Below are 21,047 nucleotides of genomic sequence, written 5' to 3' on the forward strand. Positions count from 1 at the left end.
TGTATTGGCCCTCAAAAGTTATACAAATCACCAATATACACTTATTACAGGAAAGTGCTTTTTTCCCTGCACTTAGTACTGCATCAAAGCTTCACTTCCTGGGAAAAATAGTGATGTCACGACCCGACTCCCAGAGCTGTGCGGGCTGTGGCTGCTGGAGAGGATGATGGCAGAGGAATGCTCAGTGTCCCTCCAGTGCCCTGTGTCCCTCGATCATCCTCTCCAGCATCCACAGCCTGCACAGCTCTGAGAGTCGGGTCGTGACATCACCATATTATCCAGAAAGTGACATCACCATTTTATTCAGGAAGTGAAGCCTTAAAGCAGTAGTAAATGCAGGGAAAAAGCGCTTTATAAGTATTTCCCATATTAGGTGTATATTGGTGATTTTTATAACTTTTGGGGGGCAATACAATACTTTAATACATTTTTTCGCAGGACTTCTCCTTTTAACAAAAAATAAAATGATTGATTATTCGAGTTTGGTGTCATTGGAATCTGACCCGTAGAATAAATTGTCAGTTTTATTGAACCAGGAAAAAGTACATGTCCCACAAAAAAGTAAGGCCTTATATGTCAGTAGAAAAAAAAATGTTATTGGTCTTAGAAGGTGAGAAGGAAGAGAACATATAAAAATCAAAATTCAGGTGGTCAAGAAGAGGTTAATAGCGCTGATAGCATGCCAAAGTACTAATAATACTTTATATTTTTAAATATTTTATATCTAGCTATCCTCCTATGGCTATAATTCAATGGCTTTTCCTCTTGGTAAATTATATATATATATATATATATATATATATATATATATATATATATATATAATTTATATATAATTTATATATATATATATTTATATATATATACTCTTATTATTATAGTACTGGTCTGATTATGTGGGACAAAGGGACCTTGTGGGACCTTGCATAAACTCAAAAGGCAGGTTTATTTTAAGGTCATCTTGTTATATAACTAAACCATTTTAGTGACAAGAAAAGAAAAAAAAAGTGTGGAGGAAACAATCCCAAGTTAGTGTTTATGCCTGGAGTGGGAAGCATTTGAAGCAGTTGGACCTTTCCATCTGCTGGAGCCATGGGCAGCCTGAGCGATGACTGCCAACACTGCGCTGGTAGCTAAACGATTATTCTTCACAGTTCTCTGCATTTTATACCATATGCCTGTGTCTAGGGCACGTGCGTCTCTTTTTATCATCACACAAAAATTTAATAGCAATCTCAGTCATAATTTCTATAAACCAGGCCGACTCTTTCAAGAAAATATTGATCAAGATTTTAAAGTTATTGAGATTATTGAGTTACTAAAGGAGGGGGGGGGGGTCAAATAGCCGCTCCTGGAAAGCACAAAAGTAGGGCACTTGAAATCTAATATTTCAAGAGAGTTGTTGTGGGAGAGTTGGAAGTTCTCCATACACATTAAAGACTCAGCCAATCCTGCCAAAATCATCCGGAATATCTGACTTACCATTATAAGTGTGTTGGGCCCCTAAAGGGAGTCTGACAGCAGTTTTGAACTATCTCCCATAAAGATGTGGGGAACAGTTCTTGATCATTTAGCTTGCATGAAGAGAAACACTGTTCTTTTCGACAGCCAGCACCACAAATGTCAGAAAATTGACCTCTTCTTCCCCCGTGCATGGAGAGGTTGTTTTTTTAGCCCTGCCTCCCATAGATGATTGACAGCTCTAGCCCCCAATCAGAAGACTTATAGAGCTGCCAATCCTAGATGAGGGCAAGGAATGGAAGAAGAAGAGGACCAGAGGACCTGCGCGGTGGTACACGGGGCAATATGGCTTGATCAATTCATATACAGACACTCTGGTGTTGATTTTTAATATAGGCCTAGCGGCATTAGTATCAGCCATAGATGGGATGTGCAGCGGTTCCATTCTCTCCAGTTCGTGTTTTGCAATTCTCCCTCTCTGAACAGCTAGCACTCCTTTATAAGACCCACATGACCAAAATTAGCAGGATATGCCTGTGCTCACATGTCTGGACCCTATGTCTCCCCCATTCTGTCAGAGCAGCAATGGTAAGTGTAATACCATATCCATGCTTATGTCGTTTGGGGGCAGCCTTCCCCGCCGGTGGTGCTGACCGGGTTTTGGTGGGGCTTTTTGGGTCTGGTCCTGTGACATTGGGGTTGCAGGGCCATTCCATGGCCTCCCTTCCCTGCACGTGCACACTTTGCGGGGTTGGCGGTCGCTGACCGACACGGTGTGGAGTTAGCGTAGGGACCCGTGTGGACCAGAGGACCTGTGCGGTGGTACACGGGGCAATATGGCTTGATCAATTCATATACAGACACTCTGGTGTTGATTTTTAATATAGGCCTAGCAGCATTAGTGTCAGCCATAGATGGGATGTGCAGCCGTTCCATTCTCTCCAGTTCGTGAAGAAGAAGAGCCCACCTCTTTGGCACTTGTGTATAGCAGTGACCAAAGTATGAAAGAGCATTTATTTTGGTCATGCAAACTGCATGAGAGACCTCTAAGATATGATTCCACTCCTGTCCCCAACATCCTTTTGGGGCTGCAGTCTGTAGTTACGGTAACTCAAAACTGTTCATTTTCCCTTTAAGGCGTCACAAAATAGGAGAATAAGAGAATAAGTACAGGGTCAGAATGCCCTGGTCTAGAATATTGTGTGAGTGAGATAGTCAAGTCAGACTCCTCCAGAATTAAATGGTGTAGTAGTATGAAGCAACACCATACCAGCAGAGGGCACCATTTTCTCTTCTATGTACATTCCTGGATGTTTCCTCTATTTATATCTAGCAATGATTGGATAAACCTGCGTGATGCTCTGTGGTTATTTGTCTATGGCTATAAGAAATGTGACATAGTGGACAGTTTGTATATGAATTTCTATGCAGAGACACAACAATGTGATTTTACTATTTATAACAAGTTAGAATGCATGTATACAACGTGGGTGTTAGAAGGGGCGAGCGGTTTGGTTTTAGCACTATCAAACAGCCAGTTATAACTGTGCTAAAACTTGTCAAACCGGTACTGTAGACGTCTCCGTAATGACAGAGTACAGCGCCGAGCACAATAGCTGTCTCGTGTTTCTTCATACATTTGGAGAGTAAAACACTTCTGGCTGCTGCTGTATAGGCGACAGCAAGGAAGGCAAAACTTTCAGGTAAAACTTTCGATATTTCTCCCATGCTTGTATACTCATCTGTTATACCCTGCACTGGCTATAATAACCTGTCCACATACCAGGCAGTGCATCCTTCTCTTTCATTGCTGTATTAGAACTGATGCGTGTAGTAGTAGTATTAGGTGTGTGATTAGGTTGGGGCTTTTCCAGAATGCTAATATTTGTATTGGGATCTTGAACCTGGGTTTCCAATGAGTGCGAGAGATTAACTAACTCTAAAGCTGACATTCTTCATATCTATAAGGTCTTCTTTACTAGACGCGATCTTTACAGGCGCATAACCAAGTGCTGGAGCTACATAGAGACTTCAGTGATCTATACGCTGGTTGTGCCGCCTAGTGCTGTGGATGGGACAGCTTGTTCATTCAGGTTATTCCAGATAAAAGTTTGCTGTAACCTGGCACTCTCATGGACCACAGCATTGTTCTGGGAATCAGTTTTCCACACCTGATCTTAGGAACCCCAGATGCAAAGAGGGCGCTATGTTTACATATACACATCCATATAGGCAGCTACATGGACAAGGTACACCACAGAGACGACTGAGATAATAGGACACATACACTAGATGCCAGTAAAAGCACATTACAATATAGAGCAGAATCCATACTTAGGTATAGGATTTTATGTAGACTTTGGACCTTTTTTAAATGCGCAAACAAATAATTAATTTGCCTTATTATTGTTATGGTCATATGCGAATACAAAAACAGTATATAAGTTATTTAGCACTAGGCTATTTCCATTTTCTGTAAGAATGATGTAGGGTTAATAAATCATCATTCTGTTTGTCTCTGTTTGGTAACACCAAGGTGATAAATGGTGATGTGAGTCACAATGGGATGGGGAAATGTTCCGCATCTATGCATATGTGAATTGATATGTTAAATTTATAGTGTGTCACCCATTTTTAACCCCTTAAAGGATGCAGCCAAATTTAGTTTAGTATTTATACAGTGTCATACTAACATATTGCAGTGTCCTGTCATTTTTCTGTTCTATGATATCCTTCAGAAGGACACTAACCCATGGGTACACTGTGATGGCTTCTTGGTGGTGGTGGAGGCAAAATAAAGACCTGACAGATGTGTCACCTGGCATCTAACCTCTTAAATGGCATGGTCGCTATTGACAATGGTATCTAGGTGGTTAAAAGTCCAGATCCAAAGTTTGTACCAGTTCTAACCACTGACACCAAATATCAGCAGCCAGTGTCCACTGTATAAGTGTGGGCATAGCTCTGGAGGCTGTTACATGCTTCCTTAAAGGGGTTGACCAAAATTTGTTTGTCAAAATTTAGCAACGTTACTTTAATAGTAAAATAATGGCAGCTGCTTACAGTGTTAGCTTTCTTAACCCTACCCTTTTACTACCCCATCCTTCTATGCACTGTAAATGGCCATCCCATCCATAAGATGACTGAGCATTGGAGGAAGATTTGACAACCATGTCCTTCTAAGGCATTTACAGGTGCAGTTGAGAAAGGTGCATGGTCACATTCGCCTTCATGCTTGACCATCTTCTGGATGGTAGTGTCAACCTCCTTACGCCCTACTTGACACGCATGTACTTTACTTAAGCTTTAACAGGTTAAATGGCCAAAAAGGTGTTTGGACGTTATCCAGTCTACACAATTAAAAAAAAAAAATTCCACTATTGGTCCATTTCCCATAACTGTCATGTCCTTACAATAGAGAGACTCCCTCCATTATTGTCCTGGACACTAAGGGGAACGTTAAATTAGGCCAAGGCCCCAATTGCCCAGCCAAATTAACTAAGAGATGCATGCCTCTTAATGAATCTGGCCTAACCTCTTCTGAGCAGGTGTAGATTTCTGGCATGATTTCCAGGTGGAAATCATGGTAAATCAGGCGCAAGAGGAGGCCATATCTCCTCCCGCCTTGCCGCACAACCCCTACCCCCACCCCACCTCCCATCAGGTGACCAGGGGATGTGGCAGGCGTACACCAGGGTGAAGGGGCGAATCTGCACCTTCTTCCTGGCATACACCCTGGCCGCGGCCCCCTAAACTTTTATGTAGAGTTGTGATGAAGAGTTTCTGCATCGGGAAAAAATTTTTTTTAAGCTAATGACAAATGATATACAATTTTATGATGGCTCTGTATTGTACTGTACAAAAGTCTTTCTGCTTAAAGGCATCTTAACACCTCCAGGTCAGCTGCAGAGCCACAGACTCTATAATTACAAGATATCATGATTTATGGTACATTGTATACTAATAATGTAAAAGACTGTATGGATTCTCCTAAATTAGTGTACACAGATTAAGGGATAGAGAAATGCAGCTGAACAAGAAAGGTGTCATTATATGGGATGTGGGCTGGCATGTTCTTGGTACAAGTTCAGACACAGACTCCAGGATTCCTCACTGAAGAATCTCACAGGATAAGTCTAAATGCTCAGGAAACCACAACAAGCTGGAGGGTATGTAATAAAAGTGAACTTCAGTGCTGCTTGGTTTATTAGTTACCGAACAATTTCAATGGCCTTTTTGTCATTTTTCTTTCTATGGCGCTGTTACTAGTTTAAAAGTAAACACAGAATGGACATAGCAGCGCCATCATGATTAAAATCATACGTATCATTGCACAGCAGTGTAAACTGATATCACCTGAAATGTTCAAGTATTTTGCTTTTCTGACAATATGAACTCCCAATATTTATGTCCAATGGAAGGTTCAATGATAATGTGAACAGGGCCTAAGAGTGCTTTTACAAAGAGGGATTCTCTGCCGAATCAGGCCGATTCAGACAGATGCAGCTTCGTGAAATAGAGACAATGATCAGCCAAAGAGCATATTATTGGCTGATCGGTGTCTTTCAACTTGTTTAAAAATCATCGGGCGCCGGCCTTGCATTGCTACGTTTAATAGTGATGCGTGGTTGGCAACTGATTACAGGGTCAAAATAAAATCATAAAGATTATACTTACCTGTCCATGCTCCCTGGTGTCCTCCTAGCTTTTCCCATCTAACAGACGCTGAAACTTCTTAAGCCGTCTATGAAACAACATGCAACTCAGCCAATCACTGGCCGCAGCATTGTCTCATCTTGGGCAGTGATTGGCCAAGTGGCCTGTCACTTCATAGAAGGCTTTAGAAATGCCTGCAGCGGCTGCAGTGGGTGGGGAGCTGCTGTATTTTACCAAACATATTGTAGCGACAGCACCCAGAATGCATATGATCAAAACTGAAAACCTCACAAAAGATTATGATCATGTGAAGTTAGTTCAGTTTAAATTAAAGGGGTATTTCCACAATTTAAAGTTATGCCCTATTCATAGAATAGAGGACATCTAGGTGATTGTGGGGGACTATCCCCTGGGACCATCCTCTGATCACCAGAACATAGGAAAACTGTCCCTCACAAAGAAAAGAATGCCAATATTTCCATAGACAATGAACAAATGGATGCACACAGTCCTCGAGAGACATTCTGGGCTGCACCCTACAAGGCCATATAATGGAGTATACTATTATATATTAAATAGGATTTCATCTTAAAATACATTTGAAAATGAATTATTAGTCCTTGAGCTGTCATCTTCTGTTCATATATATCTTCCTCTTGGGATGCTGGAAGGCAACCAATATGTCATCCAGCTTTCTTACCTTCCTCCGCAGTAATATATAAGAACGGTATGTATAACTAAATAACAAGACATATTCTACAAAGGGGAGGAACATAGGTAAAACAAGTAAATCCGAACAGAAACCCTCAAATGAACAGTTTGGTTGACTTATACTTTCCGGAGAAGTTTCTTTGAAATTAAATGCCATTTTTATTGTATGGTGTTGATTTCTTACTAAATGGGTTATTTAGAGGTTGATGGATTAAGGAGCCAAGTGTTGAGCTATTTGCCCTCTTCAGACAACTTACTTTCTATGTCCCAGGTTGTAACGTTCCAATCACTGGTAAGAAGAGGAGAAAACAATTGATCCTTCCAGTACATTGGATTAGTGAGAGTGTTTAGATTGTAACATCTCAAGAACAATTAGGCCCATTACACAGCCATAAGTGGTTATAGACTTCTGGAATGGATTAGGTATTTGATATATGACTGGCCTATTCATGTTTCCTCTGTGTCTAGTTTGTACAGTGCTTGAAAATAAACAATAAACTCTCATGACAATATCAAACCCTTGTATTAGGCAGATCAGATCAAGCGTAATCCCTATAATTTTATAAGTGTAGATCTTTACTGGAAACCAGTGCTGAATATGATGCTTCTGTGCTTTATATCTGTATTATGGAGCACATCTTATATGACCCAGTTGCATGTTAAAGGGGTTTTCTGATTCAATTAAGAAAAAACACAAAAACTAAAATAATTTAAAAAAAACACTATACTCACCGTACCAGTGCATTGGTCCACCCCAATCCCCCTGTTTACTTCCCCCAATGACAAGCTCTCCTGCTGATGTTTCAAAACCACTGCAGTCAATCACTTAAAGGGGCCTATCCTCAGGATCATCAATTATTGAACACCAAAATGGCGCATTGCATTGGCCAGCAGGATCAGCACGGAGATTCGCTCTGTTGTAGTCCAATAAATAACTGATTGATAAAGTCTTTTAATTTAAAAAAAGGATTTCATATTAAAGCCCATATACAAGAAGATTTTGTAAGAGAAGGCATACTAATAGCAGATTGGGAGATAAACTAATGATATCTGTCTCATAGATGATGGCTGTTTTAAAACTTATAAAATCTTGTTTTTGTTCTAAGTGTCTGAGTAAAAGAATGCATGCCTCCTCCCTTCCACAGTCCTACATGCCCTGCACAATTGGTGAACAGTGTCAAGCAGTGAGGGGTAGAGAATAAAGGAGGTGTGCATGCTGCAGCTCAGCACGTCCTCCATAACACTTGAGCTTAGAGGTAAAATATGATTTTATAACTCTGCAAACAACCATCAATTAAAAGACAGGTATCATTTGTTTTATCTTCCTATTACTAGGGAGATTACTTAGCTGGCAGTATCCCTTTAAACAATATAGGGGAGATCAAACATGGTGTAAAGTGATACTGGCTCAGTTGCCCCTAGCAACCAATCAGATTCCACTTTTTATTCCACACAGACTCTTTGGAAAATGAAAGGTGGAATCTGATTGGTTGCTAGGGGCAACTGAGCAAGTTTCACTTTACACCACGTTTGATAAATCTCCCTCTATATGCTTTTTGTCTGATATGATATTTTCTTCCTTTCTGCATCTTACACCTATTTCTCATTACAGACCCCAGAACTAAATGAAAACACTGAAAATAAAGTAGAATTTCATGAAGACACCAGTGCTGACCAGTGTACGCTCGAGTTTGGGTCTTTCAGCCAGGATCAAGATGAAGATTACTTTGAAACGCGATCATATTTCAGCGACAGTCCCTCTGAATTAAAAAGTGAAGTCTTTGAAAGCATCTCCGACGTTGACTCCGTCTCTAGCGATGCGACAGATGAACTGAACAGAAGGAAAGATTGTATTTTATTAGACAAGGAGGAATCTGTGTACTCAGATTTTACTAAGCACCAAGGCGGCATTTATTCACACAACACAAACTTCTCAAAAGGAGTCGTATGTAGCCAAGAAGATCAGACCGAGGCCTCTTCCTGTTTACAAACACAACTCCCGTCTCCTCAAGAAAACCTCCCATCTGAACTAAGTCAAGTACATACCGTGGAGGAAAACAAGAAGGGCCTCTCAACTCCTAATGTAAATTTAAGGGAAGATACAGAGAATAATAATGTGACTTTCAATGGCTTGCAGCACAATGTGACGGTCATTGAGGAAAGCCCGAGAGGATTGGTGTTTTCCACAGAAATCAGGACAAATGACAAGAGGAGAATTAATGTCAACTCCCAGTCAGAAGGTTGCCTGATTTGTGCCAGGTCAGACACAACTGTTGTTGCCTCTCACCAAAGTTTGCCTAATATTCATTTTAGAATCCCTAACCATAGTGACGATGGGGTTCAGAGTAACCAGAATGATGCAAATAGGGGAGAAATAAGTACAGCAGGGACACCATTCTGTAAAGAAAGTCATAATCTGGACACAACTTCTGCCTGCAAAGATCAAGATTTGATGAGGACTTTATCAGAAACTCAGGTTGATGAGTCTAGTCTTTATCGGGAAGACTGGGGCCACAACTCCCATCAACAATGGGAACAAACTAGAGAACTTAATGGATATAAATCACCTGAAAACCAGCACGATAATTCTCTTGATGATAGTACCGACACAGGGTGTGAATCTTCAGAACCTGATAAATGTAAGGAAAGAGAAAACAGATTTCTGGTTATCTTAAACTCCACAAAAGCAAATAAGAGCAATTACACAACAAAACCATACCTAAAACCAAGTGTGCTTGAATACAACATAGACAAGGCAAAAAACTGTACAGTAGTGGATGACACTACACTAAACCACGTGACCAAAAAAGTGTCTTCCCGTCAAGAGTCAGATACTGCCAATGATTCTTCCAACAAACCTGGTCTTATTATAATATCTATACAACGGACAGATGCTCAGGCAACAAGGAACAAACCCAATGATGTCTGTTTGATAGACGAACAAAGAAAACAGCCTAGTCCTGATCAATTATTCAACCCACCGGAAAATAGTCAAATTTTCATTGATGATGATATAGACAAAGATACTAATAAACTTGTAGTCAATGCACATAGTAGTGATGATACTCAGGAGAACGACTGTTCTGAAACCAACCTAGTTATGAATGCCTCAATTGAAATGGATACTGATTATATGGTTATTGGAACAAGCCAAGATAAACAATCACCTCAAATCCTGGATGATGTACTAGACAACTCTGATCCTCAAATAACATATCAAGAAGAAAGTAATAGTCCGGCTCCAGAGAGGAACAACCTGGAGTCTGCCAATTTATATGATTTGAATGATGAATCTAAAGTGGAACAAATCGATCTGTCAAATTCTACAAACATGATGGGCGATGACCAGAGTGAAGACAGTTCAGATAGCTCCGAGCATGAAGCATTCAGTTTCTCAGATGATGATGAGGATGAGGATGAGGATGATGATGAGGAGTATGACAGCTTACAAAAACAAGAAGGCAAAAAGGAGGATGTCCTAGCTCACACACTAGACACCAAAAACATGGACATGAGTGTAATGGATGCAGATGATGAAGGCAAATGCACTGAAAATGAAGACTGTGAACAATGTAAAGAAATTAATGGTACTAACCAAGACATGGGAGAATCTACATATTTGGATTCAAGTGACAGATCCTTATGTCTGACACCAATATTAGAGGTTTCCCCAGAAAGCAAAAATCCAGCCCAATCTGGAAATGACACAAATATAGACGAGAAAGGTAGAAGGAATGAGAATAATATAGAAGGCAAGCGATCCCACTCTCTTCAACATCCTTTAATAAGCAACAGACAGATAGCCAACCTAAGTCGAGATGAGCAATCTTCAGATCTCTCAGACGATGACCTTTATGAAAGTAGCTTCCTCTATAACAGGAGTATGAGGAAAGCTTCAGGACCAGGAAGGATTGACTTAGACAACTTTGCCCGATTCAGAAATAATGTTTCACATGTGAAGATGCCTGAATCACCTGAACCGTCCTACGTCCAAGAACTTCCCAAACACCAAGAATTGCCCAAACCTCAAGAACTTCCCAAACCCCAAGCAGACAGCAATGATATCAGAAACAGTAATAAAAGCATAGAAAGCAAACGGTTAAAAGAAAGGCTATCTTGGGCCCATAAGTCATTCTCAAGCCTTTTTGATTTTAAAAATCTAGAAAAAGAAAACACAGCTGAAAACTTGGAGCCTGTCACCAAAGATGAAAGGAAAAAGATCAGACCCCATCAAATGTCGTGGCGAGCCTTACGAAAGAACAAGGAGAGAGACTCATTCAAAAGACTTAGTGTATTAACATTATCCACACACGTCATGAGCCCAAACAAGTCAAGAAAGAACTCTAAAGAGAAGCTTGATCCGTATAGTGAGAATCATTCATCAGTGGTTCCGGACTTAATCAGCAGTTCTCCAGCAGAACTAAAAGATGGTAGCTATAAGGAATTCAATGACAACCATGTGGTGCCCACTTTACCAGTACTTGCCACTGAAGATGTGGATATAAGAAGTTCTGTTAAGTGTGGTGCCACTACATGTGCAAGGAATTCATTCGATCAGTCAATGAACTGTACATTTAATCCAAATGATTATTCTAACATAAGGCAGGCGTCAAGTACGTCCTACGCAAACATTTTCTCTAGTTCTGATTTTAACTCAATGCCTTGTAGACCAATGAGTCCAAAACCACAAAGTCAATGGCCTAACCATCAGCGTAAAAGCTTTCGGAATTCCAGGGCCAGTGCAACCTCCATGACTTCTTTGGGGAACACTTCTCCGTCAGATGGTTTCTTGGACTCAACAGAAGCGTCTATGATATTTAAACCATGGATGACAAATTGCTCAGAGAATGAGGCCCTCAAGGAGGACAGTGGGGTCAGCAGCCAGTCCCAAGCCAGCATATACACAGCATCGTCAACTAGTGACATACTGAAGGAAGATGTAAGTACATTGAATCACTTTTGTGTTTTCTTATATAGTTCTTTGTAGAATCCAGTATTACACAACTGGTTTGAAGCTCTTGCCCCCATCTTTATAGAGCAGTGGTTAGCTAGAAGGAGAAGGTCTTATTACATGGCTGGAGCTTCTGGGTAAACAAGGGCTGATCTTGTAGATCACCTTTCATTTACTGAGCCTATTATATTTCTTGTTAATTGATCATCCCTTTGCTTCTTTTAACTATTGGCTGCACATCTCCACTTGTCCCTTTGGTCATAAATCATCCCGTAGGCTATGTTCACACAACGTAAGATTTATATTAATCACAGCCGTTGTTGCCAATTTGCAACAACGGACGTAATTAATAGGAAACATGTTGTGCTGGCATCTATGGGATTGCTAGCGGCTGCACGAAAAAACTGACATGTCAGATTTGTGCGGTCAATATTCATTGAATAGCGGCCAAACAAGCCTAACAGGTCACATAATGGAAAGTGCGGCTCCGGCCGCACTCTCCATTGTGTTCAATGGTGAATTGGAATGCGAGCGCACACGGATGTGCCCGCATCCCAATTCAGCACAAATGAAGATAATCTGGTCTGTACTGCAGTATTGGCCATTCTGTGACCCGCCGGGTCACAGAATAGCAGGTGTTTAACATAGTGTGAATCCGGCCTTAGACACAGCACATTTTCTTTCTTCCGGAGAAAACCTAATTTGCATACTTTTCCCCATAGTCCAAGTATACACCACTCTCTTCAATGCCTCTTCAATGAGAACCAAGGTGCTTTGGCGATGTTTCTAATATTAGAAAGAGTTGGTTATTTTAGCGTCAGCACTTTATCTGCCAGCAGATGGCGTAAAAGGCCAAAAGTTTTAACTGCAAAATTCAGAGGAGAGCAGCAACATCTGAGGCCTGCATGGTATTCCTTTCACTCTCAGATGGCATCACATGTGAGACCACATCCTATCAGAGGCCATAATGTATTATTTCGGGTACAATCTGTGAATACAGATGTCTCGAAATCTGTTAACCCTGATTATTACAAGTCAAAACATTCTGATGAAAAAGCTATTCTCCATGTTCACCGTTTTCCTTCCAATTTAGGTTTCTTGCAGCCCTCAGCAGTTCTAGCCTGAAGCGTCATGTTGATGATAGTGCACACTTGGGGCATCTTGATGCTAAATTGTTTCATTTACACTTGTTTTTCTCTAATTATTAGGTAAAAGGTGAAGCTATATATCATATTTTTTATCATACACAGAAAAATGTATGGGTGACAGTGGATTATGTTTTGACAGGTTTGGGCTATGTTCCCATTATGGGATTGGGTCAGCATTTTTCAGTAAAAGGTGGCCATCGATTGTTATGGTGGCGCAATTAAGCCGCCTTTTTTCACAATAAATTACAGCACGTTCCCATAGTGGGACCACAGTGAAAACTGAAGCTTACACTGTTACCACTGAAATCAATTGGCTGTCTGTGTAATACAAAACAGGATATTCAAAATAGCTCTCACACCTCTTGAGCAAAGAGATGTCCCTTTAAGTCAAGTCTCGCTCAATCAAGGAGCTTTAGTACGTTGATTGGGGATTTTATGCCAAGCCAAACAATCTCTCCAAAAGGAAAAATCTGTTTCGGGTTGTTTGCCCCTCATCAGTGCAGAGCAGGGTGTTGGCTTGCTAGTGAGAGGTCTATCAACATAGGTCAAAGGGGTAGTCACTCTTCATAAGGAGAGCGCGTCATAAAGACGTGTGGAGACCTACAGACCATTACTGCTCCACTAAAAACTCTGGAGATTGTTAGGCTTGGCATAAAATCCCCAGTCAATGTTCTAAGGCTCCTTGTTTAAAGTGAGACTTGACTTGAAGGGACATCTCTGCTCAAGAGACGTGAGAGCTATTTTGCATATCCTTTCTTCCCAGAATTCTTAGTGAAGCAGCAATGATCTGTAAGTCTCTAAACGTCTTTATGACAAGCTTTTTTTAAGGAGAGTCACTACTCCTAATGCAAAACAGAGCAGATCCTCCAGACATTCTCTACATCTTCTCTCCACTTTGGCCAAGAGATAAGGATCCTAAACAGAGGACCCTCTCTATTAACTCATAATTCTTTAACAGGGTATATGAAAAGGGGGTTTCTTAATTGACAAACCCCTTTAAACTTTATGAAGCTACTCCTTAAGGTTAATCTTCTCCATGTGTGGTTATAAGGAATGTTCTGTTTTATCATGTACACAACACATTCAGATCTCTTTGCTTTTTACATTTTGTCAGGTTGAGGGCCTGCGCTAAAAATTTTAAAAAAATTTCCTCATCAACCTGCACTCAATGTCTCATAACAACAATGTGAAAACAGAATTTTATGGTGTGTTTACATAGAGAGATGTATCTGACAGGTTTTGAAGCCAAAGCCAGGAACAGGCTATAAACAGAAAACAGGTCATAAAGGAAATACTAAGTTTCATCCTCTATTCAAGTCCATTCCTGGCTTTGGTTTAAAAAATCTGTCACCAATAAAATCTTGCATTGACATAAGTTTTCACACCCTTTACTCAGTACTTAGATGTAGGCCATTCCACAGCGATACTAGCCTCCAGTCTTCTTATGTAGGCCATTCTACTCCGATTATTTAGTTTGGTGGGGCGGACAGCTCTTGGAAGAGCCCTGGTGGTCATTAATTATGAAGGTCGCTGTATTCTAGAGCACTTTTAGTGCAGTAGAATTATGTGTACCCTTCTCCAGAACTGTCCCTTCATACAATGCTGTCTCTGAGCTCTACAGGCAGTTCTTTCCTCCTCATGGCTTGGCTTTTGCTCTGATATGCATTGTCAGCTGTGACACCTTATAAAGTCAGGGCAGTGTCATTACACATCATGTTCAATCAGCTGAATTAACCACAGGTGACTTCAATCAAGGAGTAGAAATATCTCAGAGATGATCTAAAGAAACAGGGGTCATAGCAAAGGGTCTGAATACTTATGTCCATGCAAACTTATAATTTTTATCCTTGAATAAATTTTCAAAACAAATTCTTAAATTCTGTTTTTACATTCAGAGCAGATTGCATTTTTTTTTTTTTTAGCACAAGGCCACAACATAACATGTAAAAAGGTGCAATGGTCTGAAGACTTTCTGAATGCATTGTACATCTAGTAACATTACAAAACGTTACCACTGTTATTTTGGGTTTATCAGTTCATAATTTGGACACTGGAGTTTCAGGTCAGTATTTTCTGACAAACCTTTCACTTAAAACTAATACAAACAGGATACTAGACCACAAAACCAAACAACAAGTATAAAGACACAGAGCGAGAAAACCCTTCCAAAGAAGAAGACCTCTGAGTTTCAAGTGATCACATTCTCCAACACGGACAAAAGTAAAACGTCTACACTGCCCATGATGAAGTCAGTGGAACATGCGAAAGACTCAGAGAAAAGAAATCCTAAATTGCTGTTCAGGAGCCTCAGCAGTAATGACCTATGGGTAAATCAGAGAAAGCAGGAGACGCAAGTAGACAAGACACAAAGCACAAATCAAGGAGAGAGTCACATGACCAATCAGTCACAAGTAAGAATGACATCCATCTTGTTCTTGCTCTGTCCTCTGCTTTCTTATGCGCACTATTTCCTTCCGTTCTAATCTTTTACATGGTTCTTTGCTACGGATGTGGGAGCTAAATTGGATTAATCGTAATTACATGGCCCCGACCAAACAAAACGAATGTCCATAAGCTTTAATCAGTCAACAATACTTATTAACCATCTAACAATCTCATCTCCAGAAGAAGACATGTTCCCCTTTCTAGACCCCATGTCTAGTGAGGTGCAATTTGGGCCGTAATTTGGCACGTTTTGCTTTGTAGATCTTCCCATTATTTGCACCTCTCCAGGGATAGCAGATTGACTTTTGTTGAGTGTAGCTTGATAAGAAGTGATTTTAGATAGGCATCAATTAACCCCTTTATCATGGTGGGATATGCATGCAGAGAGTTTAGCCATTTCTTGTTGTTGTGTTGTAGCACCAGATGGCAACACTTCACTTTAAAACATGCCTTCTGGTGTCAAAAAGTATTTGGTATTAATACCTAAGTAATGCATGTGTTACATCTGAACATTCATGTAGGAGACAATGGATTTAAAAGACAGGGTTACACCATAGGATAGGGAAGCAAAGAATAGAATAGATGAGCAAACGCATCTGGACCCAAAAACTCTGCATTTTATCATGTACTGAAGGGGTTGGATGCAGCCCTATGGCTGTCTGGAGTGCATGGATACAGCTCTAGGCCATGCTTTAGCCATGTTTACCAGGATTCCCTAGGGCTGCATCTAACTTCTTTAGCCAGTGATAATAAAAGGCAGAATGTTTGGGTCCAGATGAACCTGAGCCTACTCAAGGTTCGTTCATCTCTATACTAGATACAATAATAATCAAATCGGCGTCTAGATACCTTTATAAAGTGGACATTGTTCACACTCTCAGCTGCTTAAAACTGTGCATTAGGAGAAGGAGCAAGAGGCTCCTGTAGCCAGTATGAGACACAGTGTATTGTGATTCTATAGTGCAGGTTCCTGTGCTGGCTACAGGTGGATGGAGACACAGCAGGAGGCTCCATCTCCTAATATACAGTTATGAGTGGCCTGGATTTAATATTGTCAGATATGCAGTCCCACAGTATCTGAGGTGCAGGAAACAGCATATAGATAAAGATGAACTTCATGAGAGAAATTACCTCCGTTTTAAAGATTAGCCAACCTTGACCATGCTCGGGTTTGTCTGAACCGGAACGCTCTGCATTTGATTACCTGTGGGTGAAAAAGTTGGATGTAGCCCTAAGGCTGCCTGGAAAACTGTATCCATGTTTTCCAGGACTCCCTAAGGCTTTATCCAACTTTTTCACCCACAGGTAATCAAATGCAGAGCATTCCGGTTCAGACAAACCCGAAAATGCTCAAGATTCGCTCATCTCCACTTTCTACTTCTATTTTTTGCTATATTGAAGTGAAATATCACACAAGGTATCTCACTGGCTCTTTTTCATCTTTCTTGAGTATAAAATAAGCCTTTTTACGCTTAACAGCATTGCATTGAGTTACATCTTATAGTTAAACCTTCAAAGGGGTTTTCCAGGACTTTTTTTTTAATTCATGGCCTGTCCTCAGAATAGGCTACCAATATCTGATTAAGTGACATCTGGCCCCCTTGCCTTTCCGCTGTTTGTCAGAGCTGTGGTGCCTGTATATAGAGCAAACAGTGCTGAAAGCAGACAGCTCCGTACATTGTGTAGTGGCGGGCTGCATTACTGCAGCTCAGCACCTGTTGATCCTGAGCCATCTGTGTTCCTTCACTGTGTAGGCGAGTGCTACAACTCTAGTAAACACCTGAATTGGGACCCTAATAACATATATTTATAACCTTGACTGACAATAGGCTATGAATGAAAAAGTCCTGTTTAATGCAAGCTTCGCGACTGGGTGGTGGTGAAAGCTTTATGATAGCTATAAAGATGCAGCTTGTAGACCATTCCTTTGGATTACATGGCATTGCTGCTCATGTTCTCCACACCTTCCTCTGCCTTTGGCCAACGCAAGGATGGATTTTACTCTTCTAGAATCGTGTTAGTATGTGAATGTAATCTGGAAGAAGAAGTTGTGCTGCACAGTTCTATAACAATAAGCTATAAAATGTTTTAATATAATCTATTGTGACCTCAAAATTACTCTGAACATGGAGTCTAAGATGACTGGACTCGCAACATGATGGTGCCAACAGCTCAACTCACCAGCTCACTGTGATTGACCTTGGGTTATATTTGCCATATGTTACCATATTGCATATTGTACGCACACTTTATACATCTGCTCAGACATCTGTCACTGGAAAATATATATACACAAAATTTAATATTATTAGTGATCTGTTCATTCTCCTATTTTGGATGGTTGAAAATGTTTGTAATGATATTGGCCAAAAGTAACAATGGCTGATATGGCCATTATATGTGGATAGCTTGACAGTGACAGTCCTATAGGACACAGGCATGGCACCAGCATTAACAACTACAATGGTAGCAGATACGTATTCCCTCATTTTATCAATGGATGAGGAAACGGTTTGTTTAGTGAATGAAAGGCCCTGGTATGGATGGCAGAAGTAAGGCCATGTAGAAACAAATGTGAGCAGAAACATATCAATGAATCTTGACAAATAAAAGGACCTGTCTGCTGTATGCAGAACCCTGTGCGACACAAGGTCAAATTAGATCAAATATGACTGTTTCCTGTAGGGGCTGAGTAATCTGTGGAGTCTGCTGGCTCAGTCATGGGATGAAAGCTGAAGCCTGCACAATTGGTTTCTGGTCATCTTGAGCCTATATTTAGCCAGCATGTCTTACAGAGAACCTGTCAGGTCCCGATGCTTCACACAACATGGCTTATGAGAGGATCTGGCATGGAGGAGGGCATGGTGGATTGCCATGTTGCTTTCCCCAGGACCGGGTACAGGGCATTTGCAAGCACCATCAAAGTTGTTTATTAGCTTTCACTGTTCTCCTCATCTTTCTGGTCCTAGGGCTGGGGCACAGGCACCCAATAGGTTAATAGGTTCTCTTTAAATTGATTTGGCATTGGATTCCTTTGTTGTACATAAATAGAAAGAACAAAGCTTGTGTAGTTGCTGCACTGATACAAACCACCATTATATGATGAATGTACTGTATGTCTCCAAGAAAACTCATGATGATCTTGTTGAAATCATGAGATTCATGCCTGAATGAGTTGTCAGTAGATATTACAGAAATTTCTTGTTGGGTTGTCTCCCTGGTCAGTTGCCAGCATAGTTACTACAGAAGTTTTAAAGGGGTTATCCAGTGCTACAAAAACATGGCCACTTTCTTTCAGAGACAACACGACTCTTGTCTCCAGTTCAGGTGCGGTTTGCAATTAAGCTCCATTCACTTCAATGGAACTGAGCAGCAAATCCCCACTTAAGCTGGAGACAAGAGTGGGGCTGTCTCTGAAAGAAAGTGGCCATGTTTTTGTAGCACTGGATAACTCCTTTAATAGAACTCAAGATGCCAAAGACCCTAACTAAGTATACAGTCAGCCATGCGGGGCTGGCATGGCATATATCCCAAATGTTAGGTGCCAACAATCTGCATACAGTCCAATACAGTCCAATTTTTTTTGTATGTGAAATAAAACCTGAATACCACTCAAAAACACCCTGGCTGTTCATTATCGATCAGGACAAGTATCATCCTATCTATGGTATACCTTACAATGTTGGCATTCATTGGATACACAACATTCTCCTGACTTACTAAAAATCCCATGTACTTGTACTTTCATGGTCTTGGGGTCTTCCCCTGTAACAATAAGCCATGTTATAACCACTACAATACTAATAACCTGCATGTTCTCTAAGTGTTCTTCTAACCGTAATTGTGACTAATACACTAAGTTCTTTGGTATGTTTTCTTTATCACTATGAGCATCGAATGACCCGGAGAAGTGCACCCTTGATGGACACAGCATTCAGCTTTGACAATAAATGATTTACTGTTCTTCCTCTGTCTAGGCGAGGATGAGTAGGAGCGGATCTTCTGCACCTTTTGATATATTCCGAATTCGACCGATGAAGATCCACTCGTTTTCCCAGAGCACTCCGTCCAGGCTTGATCTTGTGGGCTGTGTGAGGCGCATTACATTCCCTGGTATGTACACTCATTTACTAAATGACATTTTTGTTACTTTTTGGATTATTGTGTATTGTTTATAGGGGGGACTATGCTGGAATATTAATGGAAAAGTAACAGCAGGTTAGAACAATCTAACCTGCTGATATGGTCTTCATCTGCTAGGCCATTTGTGTGTAACATTACTCTATATGCATATGCTAATGTGGGCATCCGATGCACTGGGGGTGGTACTTTACCCCACCCGCTGCCCCCTTAATGAATATCCTTCCGGCCTGCTCCAGTGATGTAACGCCAGGCCACTCATCACTGCAGAGCACCAGATGAATTATTCATGAGAATGGAGGGTATAAAGTATAACCTAGTGCACCAAATGCCCTCATTACCATATGATTAAAAACATAGACATACATGAGCTTAAAGCGACTCTGTACCCACAATCTGTCCCACCCAAACCATTTGTACCTTCGGATAGCTGCTTTTAATCCAAGATCTGTCCTGGGGTCCGTTCGGCAGATGATGCAGTTATTGTCATAAAAATAACTTTTAATCCGGCAGCGCTGTGTCTAACGGCCGGGGCTTACATTTGTGTATGCATTAGGCTGGCACACCCTCTCTGTCCTTACTCCTTACCCTCCTCAGCATTAGGAATGCTCCAGGCAGATTGCTCCCTATTCCCCACCTGTTTGTATAATGAACATGGGCTAGATCGTTAATACACCTGTGCAAAGCTCAAACAGCAGTAAATGTTGAGGAGGGTGGAAAGGAAGGACAGAGAGGGTGTGCCAGCCTAATGCATATACAAATGTAAGCCCCGGCCGTTAGACACAGCGCTGCCGGATTAAAAGTTATTTTTATGACAATGACTGCACCCCCTGCTGAACGGACCCCAGGACAGATCTTGGAGTAAAAGCAGCTATCTGAAGGTACAAGTGGTTTGGGTGGGACAGATTGTGGGTACAGAGTCGTTTTAAACGGGTACTCCAGAGAATTATTTTTTTTTAATCAACTGCCAGAAAGTTATACAGAATTGTAAATACTGTACTGAATTGCAAATATGTACTTACAAACCTTTGGTGTGTATCATCTGCTGTGTGTCCTGCAGGAAGTGGTGTATTCTTTCCAGTCTGACACAGTGCTCTCTGCTGCCACTTCTGTCCATGACAGAAACTGTCCAGAGCAGTGGCAAATCCCCATGGAAAACCTCTGGAAAGTTCCCATCATGGACAGAGGTGGCAACAGAGAGCACTGTATCAGACTGGACAGAATACCCCACTTACTGTGGGACATACAGCAGCTGATAGGTACTGTAAGACTTGAGTTTTTTCAAATAAAAATAATTTACAAATGTGTATACCTTTCTGACACTAGTTGATTTAAAAACATTTTTTCTCTCGATTTATGCTGTTCCCTTTAACAACTATCTCAAGCATAAAGAAGGCTGGCTATGGAGTTATCTACTGCCCTGATCATTACATAAGTTATTTTTACATTGACACCTGGACTTTCCACCACTTAAAGTGGCAAGGTCAGCTAATGCTGTGCTTACACGTACCTATTATCGTGCGAATTTGCGTGAT

At 40.9% G+C, this 21,047-nt stretch overlaps 1 protein-coding gene across 1 annotated transcript in view; it reads left to right on the forward strand.

Moving 5' to 3' along the window:
- The window catches only part of LOC138795868 (uncharacterized), a 122,710-nt gene that overhangs the window by 37,732 nt on the left and 63,931 nt on the right, over positions 1-21,047 (forward strand). The window contains 3 exon segments of the mRNA XM_069975532.1: positions 8,441-11,767; positions 15,036-15,338; positions 19,350-19,485. Coding sequence (XP_069831633.1) covers positions 8,441-11,767; positions 15,036-15,338; positions 19,350-19,485 — 3,766 coding nt within the window.

Source organism: Dendropsophus ebraccatus, chromosome 6 (assembly GCF_027789765.1).
Source record: "Dendropsophus ebraccatus isolate aDenEbr1 chromosome 6, aDenEbr1.pat, whole genome shotgun sequence".
Taxonomy (NCBI): domain Eukaryota; kingdom Metazoa; phylum Chordata; class Amphibia; order Anura; family Hylidae; genus Dendropsophus; species Dendropsophus ebraccatus.